The sequence below is a fragment of the Tachyglossus aculeatus genome, chromosome Y4, assembly GCF_015852505.1.
Source record: "Tachyglossus aculeatus isolate mTacAcu1 chromosome Y4, mTacAcu1.pri, whole genome shotgun sequence".
In the NCBI taxonomy this organism is placed as follows: Eukaryota; Metazoa; Chordata; class Mammalia; order Monotremata; family Tachyglossidae; genus Tachyglossus; species Tachyglossus aculeatus.
Window position 1 is genome coordinate 10,901,539 of NC_052096.1, and position 18,789 is coordinate 10,920,327.

Here is an 18,789-nt window from a genome sequence, read left to right on the forward strand (position 1 = left end):
CAAACACTATAAAAAATTGATCAAACAATGACATTTATTGAGTGCTTACTGTGTACAAAATGTACATTTTGGAAGAGTACAATACAGTAGAGGTGGAAGATATGATCCCTGCCCTCAAGGGGTTTACAGTCTAGTGAGGAAGATAGACATGAAAATACATTACAGGTGGGAGAAGGGTTCGGACCAGAAGAAAATCTAATGGCATGGATGAGCTGTCTACACAGATCAAATGAAGTGAATCAGAGAGATCCAGAAGATGATGACAGTAGTTGAGAAGCAGCGTGGTATAGTGGATAGAGCTCGGGCCTGGGAATCAGAAGGTCATGGGTTCTAAATTCCAGCTCTGCCACTTGTCTGCTGTGTGACGTTAGGCAAGTCGCTTCGCTTCTTTGGGCCTCAGTGACCTCATCTGTAAAATGGGGATGGAGACTGTGAGCCCCACGTGGAACAGGGACTGTGTTCATTCATCCATTCATTCAATCGTATTTATTGAGCGCTTAGTGTGTGCAGAGCACTGTACTAAGCACTTGGGAAGTACAAGTCAGCAACAATGCCCTCCCTCCGCACATCCACCAAGTTCGCTCTCTTCCTCCCTTCAAGGTCCTACTGAGAGCTCACCTCCTCCAGGAGGCCTTCCCAGACTGAGCCCCCTCCTTCCTCTCCCCCTCCATCCCCCCCGTCTTACCTCCTTCCCTTCCCCACAGCACCTGTATATATGTATATATGTTTGTACGGATTTATCACTCTATTTTACTTGTACATATCTATTCTATTTATTTCATTTTGTTAATATGTTTGGTTTTGTTTTCTGTCTTCCCCTTCTAGACTGTGAGCCAACTGTTGGGTAGGGACCGTCTCTATATGTTGCCAACTTGGACTTCCCAAGCACTTAGTACAGTGCTCTGCACACAGTAAGTGCTCAATAAATACAATTGATTGATTGATTGATTGATTGATTGATTGATATAGAGACAGTCCCTACCCAACAGCGGGTTCACAATATAGAAGGGGGAGACAGACAACAAAACAAAACATGTAGACGGGTGTCAAAACTGATGGAATAAACAGAATTACAGTCCAATTTAAATTTGCTTATATCCACCCCAGGGCTTAGTACAATGCCAGGCACGTAGTAAACACTTAACACATACCACAATTATTGTTATTAGTGGTACGAACTCTGACTCATCCTCACATACGTACCCCAAATTTCTGTTGGTCCCATGAGAGGGCGGGGCCTCAGCCTTTGAAGTGGGGCCAGGTTTTGATGATGTCATAGGTGGCTCGACCAGGGGAGATGGAGTTGATGATGTCACTGTGGGCTACCAGGAGGTAGTTGGGGTCCAAGTAGCCCTGGTCCACTGAGCAGCGGATCAGTCGCTGGGCGGCCAGCAGCGCAACAGCATTGGGAGGTTTCTCTGTGGGTGGGTGAGGGGGCAGAGTAGGGGTCGGGGCTGGAGTCGTGGACGGGAGGTCCCTGGGGAGGGTCAGCCCACCCCCTCGCCCACGATTCCCCACCTCACACCTTTTGTCTTCTTCATGTTCTCTTAGTATTCTACTTCATCTCTCTTTTTCATGGTTTTGTTAAATGCTTTTTTATGGTATTTGTTAAGCGCTCATTATGTGCTAGGCACTGTACTACGCACTGGGTGGTTACAAACTAATCAGACTGGACACAATCTTTGTCCCACCTGGGGCTCACACTCTCCATCCCCATTGTACAAATGAGGCAACTGAGGCACAGAGAAGTGAAATGACTTGCTTGGGAATCAGAAGGACTTGTCTGCTGTGTGCCCTGGGGTAAGTCATCATCACCCTCTCCAGACTGCAAGCTCGTTGTGGACAGGGAGTGTGTCTGTTTATTGTTGCATTGCATTTTCCCAAGCACTTAGTACAGTGCTTCGCACACAGTAAGCACTCAATAACTACAATTGAATACTACTACTATTCCTGGAGAAGCAGTATGATGTAGTGGACAGGGTCTGGGCCTGGAGTCAGAAGGTCATGGATTCTAATTCCAGCTCCATCTCTTTTCTGCTGTGTGACCTTGGGAAAATCACTTTACTTCTCTGGGCCTCAGATACCTCATCTGCAAAATGGGGATTGAGACTATAAGCTCCACATGGGATGGGGACTGTGTCCGATCTGTTTTTCTTTTATCCACCCCAGCGCTTAGTACATTGCCTGGCACATAGTAAGCGCTTAACAAATGCCATCATTATTATTATTACTGTTCTGACATATGTTCAGCTTGGCTCTCTGCCTCTCCCCTGTGTCCTGAAGGAGGTAAAGAGCCTCCCTAAGGCCTGAGGTTACTCAATTCCAACAAGGTCAGATGACTGGCTCCTCAGGGAATTTCCAAGCACGGCTCTGGCCCCACACACTCACCTTCGAACAAGCCCAGGAAGGCGACTCCCAGGGCGATATCGTTGTATCCATAGGTGTGGGCTCCCTCCGTGCCCCAGCCCACGCCCTCATACACGTTACCATCTTCCCCCACCAAGAAGCTGGAGAGAGGGAGGGAAGACAATTGGTGAGGGGGGGCATCGCCTCAAACGTCCTCCCTCAGGGCCCGCCACCCTCCATGTCTCTACCTCCAGAGGCAGCGTGGCCTAGTGAAAAGTGTCTAATGTCCTCAGATCTTACAGACAGTTACTTTCCCCTCCTTCGAAGCCTAATTGAAGGCCCATCTCCTCCAGGAGGCCTTCCCAGTGTGTCTGCTTATTTTGTATTATACTCACCCAAGTGCTTAGTAGAGTGCTCTGCACATGGTAAGTGCTCAATAAATACAACTGAATGAATGAATGAATGGAAAGAGTCCAGGAATGGAGAATCAGGAGACCAAGGACCGAGTCCCGGCTCCACCAGTTCATTCATTCATTCATTCATTCATTCAATCGTATTTATTGAGCGCTTACTGTGTGCAGAGCACTGTACTAAGCGCTTGAGAAGTACAAGCTGGCAACATATAGAGACGGTTCCTACCCAACAGTGGGCTCGGTTGTCCCCTGTGTAGCCCTGGGCAAGTCTCTACACCTTTCTGGGCCTCAGTTTCCTTCTCCGTACAATGGGGGTAGGACATCTATTTATTTATATTCATGTCTTTCTCCCTCTCTAGACTGTAAACTCATGGTGGGCAGATAATGTGTCTTTGTTCTGTTACATTGTACTGTTCCAAGCACTTAGTACAGTGCTGTGCACATAGTAAGTGCTCAACGATTCAATGACTGAACCAAAGTACTTGTTAAGCACTTACTATGTGTCAGAAACCTTTCTAAGCGCTGGGGTATGTATAAGTTAATTAGGTTGGACACAGTCCCTGTTCTGTGTGGGACTCTCTGTCTTAAGTAGGAAGGATAACAGGTATTGAATCCCCATTTTACAGTTGAGGAAACTAAGGCCCAGAGAAGTTAAGTGACTTGCCCAAAGTCACACAGCAAGCAATTGGCCAACTTGTTGCCAACTTGTACTTCCCAAGCGCTTAGTACAGTGCTCTGCACACAGTAAGCGCTCAATAAATACGACTGAATAAATGAATGAATTGGCAGAGTCAGTCAATCATTTATTGAGCACTAACTGTGTGCAGAGCACTGTACTAAGAGCTTGGGAGAGCAGAGTACAACAATAAAACAGACACATTCCCTGCCCACAGCAAACTAGAACAATTGGCAGAGGCGGGATTAGAAGCCAGGTCCTCTGACTCCCAGGCTGGCGGTCTCTCCACTAGGCCACACTGCTTATCCATCCTAGGCGCTCTCTGGCACCCGCCCTCCCTGCCCCCTGGCTCTTACTTGTAGCCCACATCACAGAACTTCCTTCCATTCATGTGGAAGTCCTGGATGCCGCGGACCAGCTCCTTGCAACTGTCCGACTCCGTGCATGGCTGTCCAGTCGTGTGGATGATGATGACGTATTTGGTTGGACGGTCCAGCTTGCGGCAGTTGGCCATGGATCCCATGGCGCCCCAGTCTGCCCGAGGAATGATCGTGGGGCAGCCTAGGACTGGGGTTGGGGGCGGGGGGTAGAGGGGGAAGAATTCAGCATTACTCTATTTTATTTGTACATATTTATTCTATTTATTTTATTTTGTTAATATGTTTTGTTTTGTTCTCTGTTTTCCCCTTCCAGACTGTGAGCCCACTGTTGGGTAGGGACTGTCTCTATATGTTGCCAACTTGTACTTCCCAAGCGCTTAGTACAGTGCTCTTCACACAGTAACTGCTCAATAAATACGATTGAATGAATGAATGAATTCAGAGGGTCTGGTCCTGCACCTGCCAAGGAACCAGGTTTTCTGGGCTGGAGGGGACACGTAACCCCCAGCCATGGTGGCGGGTGCTCTTGCCTCGTCATCAGGTTCCTGGTGCACGGTACCCATAAGGGAAGAGAGGCAGAGTCTCCAGGGATGGAAGATACCCTGGACTCATCTTCCAGAGGCCTCCAGCTCTACCCTCCGCCCCCATCCTGCCGCCACCCTGGGAAATTTCTGGACAGAGAACACCGAAGCAGCATCCCTAGGGAGAAGCTGTCCATCAAATCAGGACCAGAGCCAATCAGAAGGTCCTGAATCCCACAGTCACCCTCAAACCCCTCCAACCCAACCCCAAAGTTTAGCTCCAATTCCCTTTGAGGGTCCACCCCTTCAGCCATCTCACAGACTCCCTCGCTACTCTCCTACTTCAAACCAGCCCGCACACATCACTCCTCTAATACCAACCTTCTGACCGTATCTCATCTATCTCTCCGTCGACCTCTCGCCCACATTGTGCCTCTGGCCTTGAATGCCTTCCTTCCTCATATCCGACAGACAATGAACCTCCCCTCCTTCAAAGCCTTATTGAAGGCCCAGCTCCTCCAAGAGGCCTTCCCTAAGACCTCTTTTCCTCTTTTCCCACTCCCTTCTTTGTCTCGCTGACTTGTTCCCTTTATTCATCCCCCTCTCAGTCCACAGACCACAGATATGACAAATATATCTGTCATTTGTTTATTTATATTAATGCCTGTGTCCCCTTCTAGACTGTCAGGTCGCTGTGAACAGGCAATGTGTTATATTGCTTTATTGTACTCTCCCAAATGCTTAGCACAGTGCTCTCTATGCACAGTAAGCACTTAATAAATATGACTGACCAACCCCAACCCATTGTCTGAATGAACTGGGGATGGCGATCTGAATCCTATAGGTAATTTGCTCATGTAGCCCTGGTCCCGGGGGTCACATCCCACCCCGAGCTCATGGCTCCCAGCTTGTTACCTCCTGATGGGGTCGAGCCCGGAGAGACCTGCAGACAATCTTCTCCATGGACAAGAAATGGTTGAATGTAGTTGGGAGAAAGATGACGCTTTTGGACCGCGAAGCTGATCAGATGCTGGGCAGACGCCAGAGCAGCTTGGGAAGGGGCCTGGTCTAAGAGAGAAAAACCAGACTGAAGGAGGCCTCCTGCTCAGAAATGGAGTGGTGAATGACTCCAAGAGGCCTACTCTCCTCCAGGAGGACTTCCCTGACTAAATCCTCATTTCCTCTTCTCCCACTCCCTCCTGATTCGCTCTGACTTGTTCCCTTTATTGATCCCCCCTCCCAGCCCCACAGCACTTATATCCATAACTGTCATTTATTTATATTTTTATTCATTTATATTAATGTCTGTCTTCCCCTCAAGACTATAAGCTCATTGTGGGCAAGGAATGTGTCCGTTTATTGTTATATTATACTCTCCCAAGTGCTTAGTACAGTGCTTTGCACACAGTAAGTGCTCATTATATACAACTGAATGGATGAATGATCTCAATAAAGCCATTTTTTAAAAGTATTTGTTAAGTGCTTACTATATGCCAAGTACTGCACTAAGCACTGGGGTAGATACAAGATTATCAGGTTGGACACAGTCCATTCATTCCCCACAAGGGCCTCACAGTCTTAGTCCCCATTGTTGGGTAGGGACTGTCTCTATACGTTGCCAATTTGTACTTCCCAAGCTCTTAGTACAGTGCTCTGCACATAGTAAGCGCTCAATAAATACAATTGATTGATTGATTGATTTTACAGATGATGTAACTGAGGCACAGAGAAGCAAAGTGACTCATTCAAGGTCACACAGCAGACAGGAGGCAGAGTTGGGATTAGAACCCAGATCCTCTGACTCCCAAGCCCATGGTCTTTCCACCAGGCCACATTGCTTCTCTACTAGGCCATGCTACATTTATTTCAGTTTATTGAGGGAGGGAGGGGGGTCAGCCCAAATGTACGAGGTCTTTTTTTTCATTCCTCCACCTGGTTGAAATGTTTCTTTCCTCCGGAAAACACCACTCAGCTGTAAAAACTATGTCTGTCTCCCCCTCTAGACTGTGAGCTCATTGTGGGCAGGGAATGTGTCTGCTAACTCTGTTGTATTGCACTCTCCCAAGGGCATAGTGCAGTGCTCTGCACATAGTAAGTGCTCAGTAAGTGCCATCGAATGATTGAAGTTGGGGGGTTTTTTCCCTCTCCATGCACTGAGGAGAAAGAATTTATTGTGGAGGCTATAAGATACCCACCTATTACTGTGATTAAATCTTTCCAGGTCATAATGAAATCCTTACCTCCCGACAAAGTCAAGTTATGGTTCTGCACTGGCAAATTATCCAGATAATTCAAATCACCCGAAAACAATACTATAATTATCTGACAGTCCTAATAATAATAATAATAATAATTGTAGTATGCATTAAGGACTTATTATATGTCAAGCACTGTTTAAGCACTGGGGTAGACACAAGGTAATCAGATTAGACACAATTTCTGTCTCACGTGGAGCTCACAGTCTTAACCCCCTTTTTCCAGACGAGGTAACTGAAGCACAGAGAAGTTGAGTAACTTACCCACGGAAACGCAGCATATATATGGCAAAGCTGGAATTAGAACCCATGTTTCCCAACTCCCAGGCCCATGCTCTTTCCACTAAGTCTTGCTGTTTCACTCATAAACAAGAGAACCAGAGACTCTTTTAGAGGTTTCTAATTGGGATTTTGGAAGGAGAGGTAGGGAGTCTCTGGATATTTCACGTGTAGACCCAGCCTTTCCATAGTTTAATGGCTGAGTGGATAGAACACGGGCCTGGGGATCAAAAGGACCTGGATTCTAATCCCAGCTCCACCAGTGGTCTGCTGTGTGACCTTGGGCAAGTCACTTTGCTTCCCTGGGCCTCTGTTACCTCATTTGTAAAATGGGGATTAAGACTGTGAGCCCCATGTGGGACAGAGACTGTGTCCAACCTGATTATCTTGTATCTACCCCAGCACTTAGTACAGCACTTGACACATAGTAAGCACTGAACAAGTACCCTCAATTATTTTATTTTAACTTCCTCAGTCTTCAGTTACCTCATCAGTAAAATGAGTATTAAGACTGTGAGCCCCATGTGGGAGAGGGACTAAATCCAACCATATTACCTTATATCTACCCCAGAGCTTTGTACAGTGCTTGGCACATCATAAGCGCTTAACAAAGTACCATAATTATTATAATAATGATGGTATTTGTTAAGCACTTACTTTGTACCAGACACTGTACTAAGCACTGGGGTGGATATAAGCAAATGGAATTGGACACATTATTATTATTATTATTATTATTAGAGAATAATTATCAGAGAAGCAGCATGGCTCAGTGGAAAGAGCACGGGCTTGGGAGTCAGAGGTCATGGGTTCAAATCCCGGCTCCGCCTCTTGTCAGCTGTGTGATTCTGGGCAAATCAATTAACTTCTCTGGGCCTCAGTTACTTCATCTGTAAAATGGGGATGAAGACCGTGAGCCCCCCACCGTGGGGCAACCTGATCACCTTGTAACCTTCCCAGCACTTAGAACAGTGCTTTGCACATAGTAAGTGCTTAATAAATGCCATTATTATTATTATTATTATTATTAACTCCTCAAATGAATTATCAGGATTTCCAGTCACAAGAGTATGGTGTTCCATACTGGTACAGGTACTATCCCTGTGGTGAGTGGAGTGGTTTTCACTGGCAATTTCTCCTGGTGTTCCAGGCCCCAGGGGAACATAGCATGGAGGACACAGTGGCAATCCCCGTATTACCTGTCATGTTGGTGAGGAGTGCGAAGCCAAGCGCCACCTCATTGTACCCTGCGGTGTGGTGGCCTTGGACAGTCCATCCTGTCCCCTCAAACACCTCGCCCGACTCCATGATCAGAAAGCTGAAAGTTCCAGAGAGAAATTCAACCACCTCACCCTGCTACCCTATGGGGAGGGGGAGAGCGAGGAGGAGGAAGTGAGAGGGGGAGAAGGGAAAGGAGTCATGAGGAGGGGATGATGGGAAGAGAAGGAGTGGGAGGAGGGGGGAAGAGGAGCCAGAGGAGGAGAGGAAAGAGAATGGAGAGGAAAAGAAGGGGGAGAGAAAATGGGGAGAAGGATCAATCATTCATTCAATCATATTTATTGAGCACTTACCTCGTGCAGAGCACTGTATTAAGCGCTTGGGAAAGTACAATACAGCAGTAAACAACGCCATTCCCCGCCCACAAGGAGCTTACAGTCTACCATCAAGTAATCATACTTATTGAAAGCTAACTGTATGCAGAGCATGTAATAAGCCCTCCGGAGAGTACAAGAGAAGCAGCATGGTATGGTGGTTAGAACACGGGCCTGGTGTCAGAAGGTACTGGGTTCTAATAGTGGCTCTGCCGCTTGTCTGCTGTGTGACCTTGGGCAGTCACTTAACTATTTTGTGCCTCAGTTACCTCAGCTGTAAAATGGATATCGAGACTGTGAGACCCAAGTGAGACAAGGACTGTGTCCACCTGATTAGTGCTTTGCACATAGTAAGCACTTAATAAATGCCATCATTATTATTATTATTATTATTATTATTATTATCTAGTCTGGCACTTAGTACAGCATGTGGCACATAGTAAGCACCTAACAAATGCCTTTTTAAAATATACATATAACAGAGTTGGTAGGCACATTCCCTGCCCGCAATGAGCTTAGAGTCTAGAAGAGAAAATAGACATTAATATAAACAAAATAAATTACAGATACGTTCTTAAGTGCTGTGGGGTGAGGGAGGAGTGAATAAAGGATTCAAATCTAAATATAAGGGTTTTGGGGAAAGAAATGGAAGAAGAAAAATTAAGTAGCCTAGTGGAGAGATCCCGGGCTTGGGAGTCAGAAGGACCGAGGTTCTAATCCCAGCTCCACCTCTCGTCTGCTATGCAATCTTGGCAAGTCACTTCACTTCTCTGTGCCTCAGTTTCCTCATCTGAAAATGGGGATTAAGACAGTGAGCTCCATGTGAGACATAGACTGCATCCAACCTGAATAGCTTGAATCTAGATTGAAGACTGTAAGCTCACTGTGAGCAGGGAATGTATCTACCAACTTTTTTATATTGTAATCTTTCAACTGCTTGTACAGTGCTCTCCACACAGTACCCCAGCTCGTAGTATAGTTCCTGGCACAGAGTAAGTGCTTAACAAGTACCGTAAAAAGGAAAAAAGAGGAAATGAGAGCCTAGTTGGGAAGGCCTCTTGGAGGAGACATGCCTTTAATAAGATTTTGAAGGTGGGGAGAGTGTCGAAAATGAAGAGGGAGGGCTTTCCAGGCCAGAGGCAGGATGTGGGCGAGAGGTCGGTGGAGAGATAGATGAGATGGTGGTACAGTGAGAAGGTTAGCATTAGAGGAGTGAGGTGTTCAGGCTGGGCTATAGTAGGAGGGAGGAGGGAGAAGAGAGGGAAGAGAATGGGGATGGGGGAAAAGGGAAGGAAGGAATCAGAGGAGTAGCTGAGGAGAGGGAAGAGCAGAAGGAAGAAGTGTGGAAGAGGAATGGGGAGACAGGGAGGAGAGGGAAGAGACAAGGGAGGAGGAAGTGAGGCCAGATGAGGAGCTGAGGAGGGGGGAGAGGAGGAGGAAGAAGAGCGGGGGATGAGATGAAGGGGAGAGGGGCAAAGCAGGGGGGTGTCCCCTCACTTGTAAGCGATGTCGCACCAGCCGTTGGTGTGGGTGTGGTGGTCTTGAAGCTGGCGCACACACCAACTGCTCCCCTGCGCTCCACAATCCATCCCAGCGATGTGATGAAAGAGTAGGTAAGGAGTGGGGGTCTTCAGTGGCACTGTGCAATGGGGGGCTTGGGCCCCCCACTCCGCTCGGGGGATGATCTTGGGGGGCTCTGAGAGGGAGGGGAAGAGCAGAGGGACTATAACCCCCCCAAAACACACACAACTGAAATACCTGCCCCACCCCCAGTGATAAGGAATGACTTAGCAGGGGTCGATGGGGGGAAAGAGGAGGTGTGGGGAGGGGACAGATTGGTGTAGACATGCTCCAGAGACCACACACTTGGCCACCTCACCCTGGAAGATGTCCCGGAAGCAGCCCAGCAAGATCTTGAACCTTGCCAAAGCTTCTGTGGCGTTGGAGTAGGCCGTGGGGGGCTGGGGGGCATGGCTGGTCACTGCTGGGGGGCTGGAATCTGCAAAAGAGAGTCAGGACCTCATCCGGCCTTACCCACACCCCCTTCGTGACCACATGGATCCTACCATATTGGACAGCACAAAGATGGCATCAGCCGTATTTGCCATTATATATGATGACTTCTCTGCATGTATGATGCACTTAATAATAATAATAATAAAGTAATAATAATTATGGTATTTGCTAATAGTAATAATAATTGTGATATTTGTTGAGCGCTTACTATGTGCCAGGCACTGTACTAAGCGCTGGGGTGCATTCAAGCAAATCGTGTTGGACACAGTCCCTGTCCCCACGAGGGGCTCACAGTCTCAATCCCCATTTTACAGATGAGGGGACTGAGTCACAGAGAAGTGAAGTGACTTGCCCAAGGTCACACAGCAGACAAGCGGCAGAGTCAGGATTAGAACGCATGACCTTCTGACTCCCAAGTTCGTGCTCTATCCACTACGCCATGCTGCTTCTCAGGACTTGTGTAGAGATGTAACATCAATTGTACATTGAATTGTTTAAGCTGATTCCACTTTTTGAAAAGATTTTTTTTCTTTTCTGTTCATCTCCTTGCAGGCAGACATGGTATTTTGTGCTTTTTTATGGCATTTATTAAGCGCTTACTGTGTGCAAAGCACTGTTCTAAGCACTGGGCAGATTGCAAGGTGATATATGTTGCCAACTTGTACTTCCCAAGAGCTTAGTACAGTGCTCTGCACACAGTAAGCGCTCAATAAATACGATTGAATGAATCAATGAAAGGTGATCAGGTTGTCCCACGTGGGGCTCACAGTCTTCATCCCCATTTTACAGATGAGGGAACTGAGGCTCAGAGAAGTTAAGTGACTTGCCCAAAGTCACACAGCTGACAGTTGGCAGAGCCAGGATTTGAACCCATGACCTCTGACTCCAAAGCCCAGGCTCTTTCCACTGAGCCACACTGCTTCTGTTGTATTTTCCTAAATCAATCAATTGTATTTATTGAGTGCTTACTATGAGTGGAAAGAGCATGGGCCCCTGGGAGTCAGAGGACTCGGTTTCCAATTCTGCCTCCACCAGTTGTCTTCTGTGTGACTGAGTAAATCACTTCACTTCTCCGTGCCTCAGTTATCTCAGCTGCAAAATGGGGGTTAAGACTATGAGCCCCACATGAGGACTGTGTCCAACCTGAATAGTTTGTATCTATTCCAGTATTTAGTACAGTGTCTGGCAATCAGTCAATCATATTTATTGAGAGCTTACTGTGTGTAGAGCTCTGTACTAAGCTCTTGGGAGAGTATAATACAATAATAAACAGACCCATTCCCTGCCCACAACAAACTTACAGTCTAGAGTCTGTACGTAGTAAGTGGTTAACAAAGACCATGTAACTACATATACTAGATTTGCTGGATTATACAACGCATGTTCCTATATTTCCCTACTTTACTCACCACATCGTCCCAAAGCACCCGCCATATTTACCAGTTTATACAACACACCTCTCCTGTACTTTTCTCCCACCCATGATCTTAACTTCATCAGACATCAATCTCCTCTAAGAAGACTTCTAGTTTGACTACCCCTTCCCTCTCCCCAAAGTGGTTAAATAAATCCCCTCTAAAGTTAACTCACCACTGGACCGCATTCCCACAGCCAGGAGCAACACCACCCGTCTCAGCATTGTGTGCATGGATGCAAGGCGGTCCCTGAAAGATTACAACCATGTAGTTCTTGAGGCAGGGGAAGAGGAGATCAGCCTTCCAGGACTGAAACGTCTACAGGGGTTTGTGTTTCAAAGGGCTCCCACTTTTCCAAGCTCTTGGAAAGGAATGGCAATCATGGTTCCTCTTAAGAAAATCCTAACCCTCGAGGTGGTGAGCTGAAGCGTTAGGAAGCACCTGCAGAACAAAAAAATCAGAAGAAAGAAAGGACAACGGTCAAATCCATACGATCCTTTGTAGTTGCCTAGACTGAGGGGAGAGCAGTGTGGCTTAGTGGAATGAGTCCAGACCCGGGACTCAGAGGACCTGGGTTCTAATCCCAGCCCCACCATATGCCTCCTGTATGACTTTGGGCAAGTGCCTCAATGATCTCATCTGAAAATGGAGATTCAATACCTGTCCTCCTACTTAGATTATGAGCCCTGTATGGGACAGCGACCGTCTGACCTGACTGTCCTGTTTCCATAATGTATTAAGGGCTGGGGTGGATTTGAGCACAGTCCCTGTCCCACATGGGGCTCACAATCTCAATCTCCATTTTACGGATGAGGCAACTGAGGCAGAGAAAAGTGAAGTGATTTGCCCAAGGTCATTCTCCCCGGCACTTGATGCAGTGCTCTGCCCAATAAATATGATTGATTGATTTACTGATTGAAGCCCAGCCCAGAGGAAAGGCTGATTCCCACCTGATAAAATCACGGACCTCTTTGGTGGATAATCTACAATGTGGATAATCTATCCTGTAGGCGGCTTGCCTCGCAGATAGTGCAGTTTGGATCTTCTGCCACTTTCTCTGCTAAGTGGGTTGGCAGAGAATATGTCTGTTTATTGATGTATTCTATTCTCCCAATCGCTTAGTACACTGCTCTGCACACAGTAAGCACTCAATAAATACTATTGAATGAATGAATGAATGATGCACAAAAGTCGGATTATCCACAGAGTTAACTGTTTCTCATGGTTTTTCCCCCTCATAAAGGTCTGGGAGCTCTCAGGCACCCCCTGGGGAACACTCCAGGTTGAAAATTGGGGAGCTGCTCTTTCTTCTCACTAACTGAGAAGCAGCATTGCCTAATGGATAGAGCACTGGCCCGGGAGTCAGAAGGACCTGGGTTCTAATCCCACCTCCTCCACTTGTCTGCTGTATAACCTTGGGCAAGTCGCTTAACTTCTCTGGGCCTCATCTGCAAAATGGGGATTAAGACTGTGAGCCCCATGTGGGATAAGGACTGTGTCTAACCCAATTTGATTGTATCTATTCCAGTGCTTGTATAGGTCCTGGCATATAGTAAATGCTCAACAAATACCATTGCTTCACTTGTATCTTTGCCAGTGCCGGGCACTTAGTAAGCCCTAAACAAGTTATTATTACTAAGTGCCGAGTCGTTTCCGATTCATAGCGACTCCATGGATATACTTTCTCCAGAACGTCCTGTCCTCTGCCACAATCCGCAAACTTTCTAATAGTTCTTCCGTTATCGTTGTTAGTTCTCTATCCATCTAGCTGCTGGTCTGCCTCTTCCACATTTTCCCTGGACTTTTCCTAGCATTAGTGTCTTCTCCAGAGAATTAGTCCTCCTGATTACGTGTCCCAAATATGCTCATCCAAGTCGAGTCATTTGGCTTTCCAAAGGCCACTTTGGTTTAATTTGCTCTAAAATCCATTTGTTTGTCTAAAACAAATGCCATTTAAAAAAAAAAAAGTTGATTCTCTGGCTTTGAAGGGAATCTCGGAGAGGAGGCAGGTTCAATCCACGATCCCTCTCCTGCCACCTGGAGCTCAGGTAGCCTCCCCCCCACCCCCCACCCCAATCCCAGGCTCAGTCCAGAGAGTGGATGGGGCTGAATACCTGCAATGGAGGAGGGGTCTTGGACCCTAGGTTGTCTCTGCGGCTGGGGCTCCTGGCTTGGAGGATTGACCCATGGAGGCTCCAGTCCCCTGGAGGAGGGAGGAAAGTCAGAGGGAGGGAAATCCCAGCTGCGGCTGTGACTCCTCCGCACTGGGAAACCAAACAGTGAAACCGGGAGAGGCTGGGCCTGCTGAAACTTGCCCTGCTGGATCAGTGTGTGTGCGTGGCGGGGAACAGGTTGGGGGCTTTGCACCATAAAGGATTATGAGAGGGGAATGAGGAGACGGACCCCCCCCCTGCAGCCCTGTTGGACTTGAAGGTTCCAACTCGCCCCCAGTTAATCAGTCAACACATCAATCAACCAATGATATTTATTGAGCGCTGATTTATTCATTCATTCAATCATATTTATTGAATGCTTACTGTGTGCAAAGCACTGTACTAAGCGCTTGGGAGAGTACAATATAACAACAAACAGATATATTCCCTGCCCACAGCAAGCTCACAGTCTAGAGATCGTGGGCAGTGATTGTGATTGTGGGCAGAGCACTGTACAAAGCACTTGGGATAGGACAATACAAGAGAATTGGTTGACTCTAGCTTACAGTCTAGAGGGGAAGACAGCTATTATTATTACTGTTATCATTATTTTTATTATTACTACTACTCTTACTAGTAAGGGCACATCTCCTCCAAGAGGCCTTTCTGGATTGAGCCTTCTTTTCCCATTTGTTCTCCTTTCTGCATCACCTATGCACTTCAATTTGTAGCCTTTAGACATCTGATATTCAACTCACACCCAATACCACAGCATTTATGTGCATATCTTTAAATTATGTATTATAAATTATTTATTTACTCATATTAATGTCTGTTATGAGCAGGGAACCTGCCTGCTAATTCTGTTGTATTGTACTCTCCCCAACAGTATGTGCTCTGCACCTAGGAAGCTCCCAATAAGTACGATTGACAGATTACCATCAGTATCTATCAATATCACTATCAGTATCAGTATCAGATTACTAACTGGATGCCCTATGCATCCAGTTAATCACTTCAGTACAGCCCTTGTCCCACAGTCTAAGAAGGAAAGAGAGCAGATGTGTTACAGATGAGGAAACAACAGGAGACAGAAACTCTCTGCCCATTTTACAAATGGGGAAATGGAAGAACAGAGAGGTTATGTGATTTACCCAGGTCACATAACAAGGCAGATCTCAGATTAGAATCTGAGCCCTCTGTCTCTCAGACCCATGGTCTTTCTACTAGATCACACTGCCATTTTGCGTATATGTGGATATTCACATACATAATAATTGCACAAACCCCCACCAGTTTCTGAAGGGTTTGAGGTTAGGTGGAGGGGTTGGGGGGTTTGGAGAGAGTGCTGAGAAAGCTCCTAATAAGTGGGGAGGGAGGGACAACTGGGGATCCAACAGGCTGTTACCTTCCCGAGAGGAGAGATTGTACCTACTCTCCCAAGCGTTTAGTTCTCTACACCCAGGAAGTGTGCAATAAATATCATTGATTAATTAATTGATTAATTGAGTGATTGATTGATTTAAGAGACTATTCAAAGGCTTACCTGGAGTCCGAACAACCTCTTCGGGGAAGTTCTGTAAGAAGGGTAGCCCAGCCCACCCCCCAACTCAGTGGACCTGAGAATTAGAGAAGCAGCAGAGCTTAGTGAATTGAGCATGGCCCTGGGAGTCAGAAGGACCTGTGTTCTAATCCTGTTTCAGCCACTTGTCTGCTGTGTGACCTTGGACAAGTCACTTCACGTCTCTGTGCCTCAGTTACCTCATCTGTAAAATGGGGATTAAGACTGTGGGACGTGGATTGCGTCCAACTTGATTAGCTTGTATCCATCCCAAGGATTAGTACAGTGCCAGGCACATAGTAAGTGCTTAACAAATACCCCAATTATTATTATTATGAGAGGAGGTTTCCATGGGGGAGAAGGGGAATTCCAGGGTACTTGGGAGGAGCATCAGGGCTGTTTCACTCCCAGAAAGGGGACTCGCCCCGGCTCTCCTGCCGGTGTGGGGGGGTCCCGTTCCTGGGATCCTGATGGGCAGCTGGTCCTTGTCCTCGAAAGCTCCTGAAAAAGCCCTGCGATGGATTGGGGAGAGGTGGGAAGTTTTAACCCTCAGGTGGGTGCAGTCCGTCCGCTGGGGCCGCGTGACCCCGCCAGGGGGCGGCAGAGGCCCGTGTTCACGGGAAGCTCCTACATCCCTTCTTTGGGCCTCAGTAATCTCATCTGTAAAATGGGGGTGAAGACTGTGAGCCCCATGTGCCACATGGACTGAGTCTAGCCCAATTAGCTCGTATCTACCTCGACGTTTAGTACAGTACCTGGCAAGTAGCAGAAACAGAAACTCCTTTAAAGCCCTCAATCCCCAAGAGAATGGGCTTTGGAGTCAGAGGTCATGGGTTCGAATCCCTACTCCGCCACATGTCTGCTGTGTGACCTTGGGCAAGTCACTTAACTTCTCGGAGCCTCAGTTACCTCATCTGTAAAATGGGGGTGAAGACTGTGAGGCCCACGTGGGCAACCTGATCACCTTGTATCCCCCAGCACTTAGAACAGTGCTTTGCACATAGTAAGTGCTTAACAAATGCCATTATTATTATTATTATTATTGTTACCTCAACTCGCTACTCTCCTTATTACAACCCAGCTGATACCCTTTGCTGCTCTAATGCCAACCTTCTCACTGTACCACTGTATCTTGTCTAGCTCGCCGCCAACCTTTCACCCACATTCTGCCTCTGGCCTGGAATGCCCTTCCTCCTCATATTCATTCATTCAATCGTATTTATTGAGCACTTTCTGTGTGCAGAGCACTGTACTAAGCTCTTGGAAAGTACAATTCAGCAATATTAATTGCTGAGTTCATTCATAATTCATATGCAACACATTCAAAAATAAATATTATTGAATAATGATTCATATAATAATTCCTATTCAATTGAATGATAATTCAATATCCAATAATTCAATTCAATGATAATTGAATTCAATTCAATTGAATAATAACTCATATTCAATAATTCTTATTTGACAGACAATGACTCTCCCTCCTTTCAAAGCATTATTGAATGCCTGTCTCCTCCAAGAGGCCTTCCCTGACTAAGCTCTCCTTTCCTTTTCTTCCACTCCCTTCTACATCACCCTGACTTGCTCCCTTTATTCATCCCCCCACTCACCCCACAGCACTTATGTACATATCTGTAATTTATTGATTTATTGATTTCATTGTCTCCCTCTCCCCCCTGCCCCCCACTGTAAGCTCATTGTGGGCAGGGAATATATCTGTTATATTATTCTATTGTACTCTCTCCAGAGCTTAGTACAGGGCTCTGCTCACAGTAATTGCTCAATAAATTCGATTCACTGACTATCTGCCTGCTTACTTGGCTACTATCCCCCTCTAGATTGTAAGCTCATTGTGGGTATGGAATGTATCTTTTATATTGTTCTATCGTACTCACCCAAGCCCTTTGTACAGTGCTCTGCACAAAGTAAGCGTTCAAGAAATACAATTGATCGACTGACGAATGCTGTGCTAAGAGCTGGAGTACAGCAGCATGGTTCAGTGGAAAGAACATGGGTTTTGGAGTCAGAGGTCATGGGTTCAAATCCCGGCTCTGCTAATTGTCAGCTGTGTGACTTTGGGCAAGTCACTTAACTTCTCTGTTCCTCAGTTACCTCATCTGTAAAATGGGGATTAAGACTGTGAGCCCCCTGTGGGACAACCTGATCACCTTGTAACCTCCTCAGCTCTTAGAACAGTGCCTTGCACATAGTAAGCACTTAATAAATGCCATTATTATTATTATTATTATTATTATTATTATTATTATTATCAGATAGACATCCCATCCCACAGGCTAAGAGTTAGGGAGCCCGGGATTGTATCCCCATTTTTCAAAGGCGGGAAACAGACAAAGAGAGGTTAAGTGACTTTATTCAAGGATGCACAGCAAGCCAGAATCAGAGCTAAGATTAGAACCCATGTCTCCTGATTCCCAGACCAAGGCTCCCTCCAATGGCAACCCTGCTTTTCTGGCTTGGGGTCAGTTATCTGGATAATTCCATCCCAAGATCCCAGGAAGTGGTCTTCCCCAGAATGAAATCATTCTGAATAGTCAATTTCAATCCCTTTCTTTGAGGTTAGAGAGTTATGGGAGTTAGGGAGATAGTAGAAGGGAAGAGGGGGTGAAGGGGAAGAAGATTGTCCGGTGAGTTTGCTGGTGGAAATTCAAACACTGGAAAATTATCCATCTCATTCCCCCACCCCCAAAATGCCAATAACTCCAGAATCTGGGTAGTCAGTCAGTCAATCATATTTATTGAGCACTTACTGTGTGCGGAGCACTGTACTAAGCACTTGGAAGAGTACAATAGAAAAATAAACAGACACATCCCCTGCTCACAACAACCTTACAGTCTAGAGGGGAGACAGACATTAATAGAAATAATGAATATGGACATAAGTGTTGTGGGGCTAAGGGATGGTTGCATAAAGGGAGCAAATTAGGGCGACGCAGAAGGAAGTGGGAGATGAGAAAAAGTGGGCTTAGTCAGGGAAGGCTGCTTGGAAGAGATGTGCCATTAATAAGCCTTTGAAGAGGAGGAGAGTAATCATCTGTCAGATATGAGGAGGGAGGACATTCCAGGCCAGAGGCAGGACATGGGTGAGGGGTCGGCGGTGAGAGAGACGAGATTGAGGTATAGTGATAAGGTTAGCACCGGAGGAGTGAAGTGTGTGGCCTGGG

At 46.5% G+C, this 18,789-nt stretch overlaps 1 protein-coding gene across 1 annotated transcript; it reads right to left on the minus strand.

Annotated features, from left to right (window-relative positions):
• Positions 1-1,239: 1,239 nt before the first annotated feature.
• On the minus strand, positions 1,240-12,117 carry LOC119947327 (peptidoglycan recognition protein 3-like). Its single transcript, XM_038768963.1, has 8 exons — positions 12,069-12,117; positions 10,342-10,461; positions 9,960-10,158; positions 8,070-8,188; positions 5,252-5,404; positions 3,792-4,002; positions 2,389-2,507; positions 1,240-1,418 (listed from the first exon to the last, which is right to left on the minus strand). Exons 1-8 carry the CDS (start codon positions 12,115-12,117, stop codon positions 1,240-1,242), a joined length of 1,149 nt encoding a protein of 382 aa, XP_038624891.1.
• Between the last annotated feature and the right edge of the window lie 6,672 nt (positions 12,118-18,789).

Bases quoted from the DNA above. Each gene is read 5' to 3' on its own strand.
- LOC119947327 (XM_038768963.1), bottom strand. From the start codon at position 12,117: ATGCTGAGACGGGTGGTGTTGCTCCTGGCTGTGGGAATGCGGTCCAGT. The intron at 8,189-9,959 runs GTGAGGGGACAC...TGGAACTTTCAG, and splicing joins TGGTGCGACATCGCTTACAA to CTTTCTGATCATGGAGTCGG. The intron at 2,508-3,791 runs GTAAGAGCCAGG...CCCTCTCTCCAG, and splicing joins TTCTGTGATGTGGGCTACAA to CTTCTTGGTGGGGGAAGATG.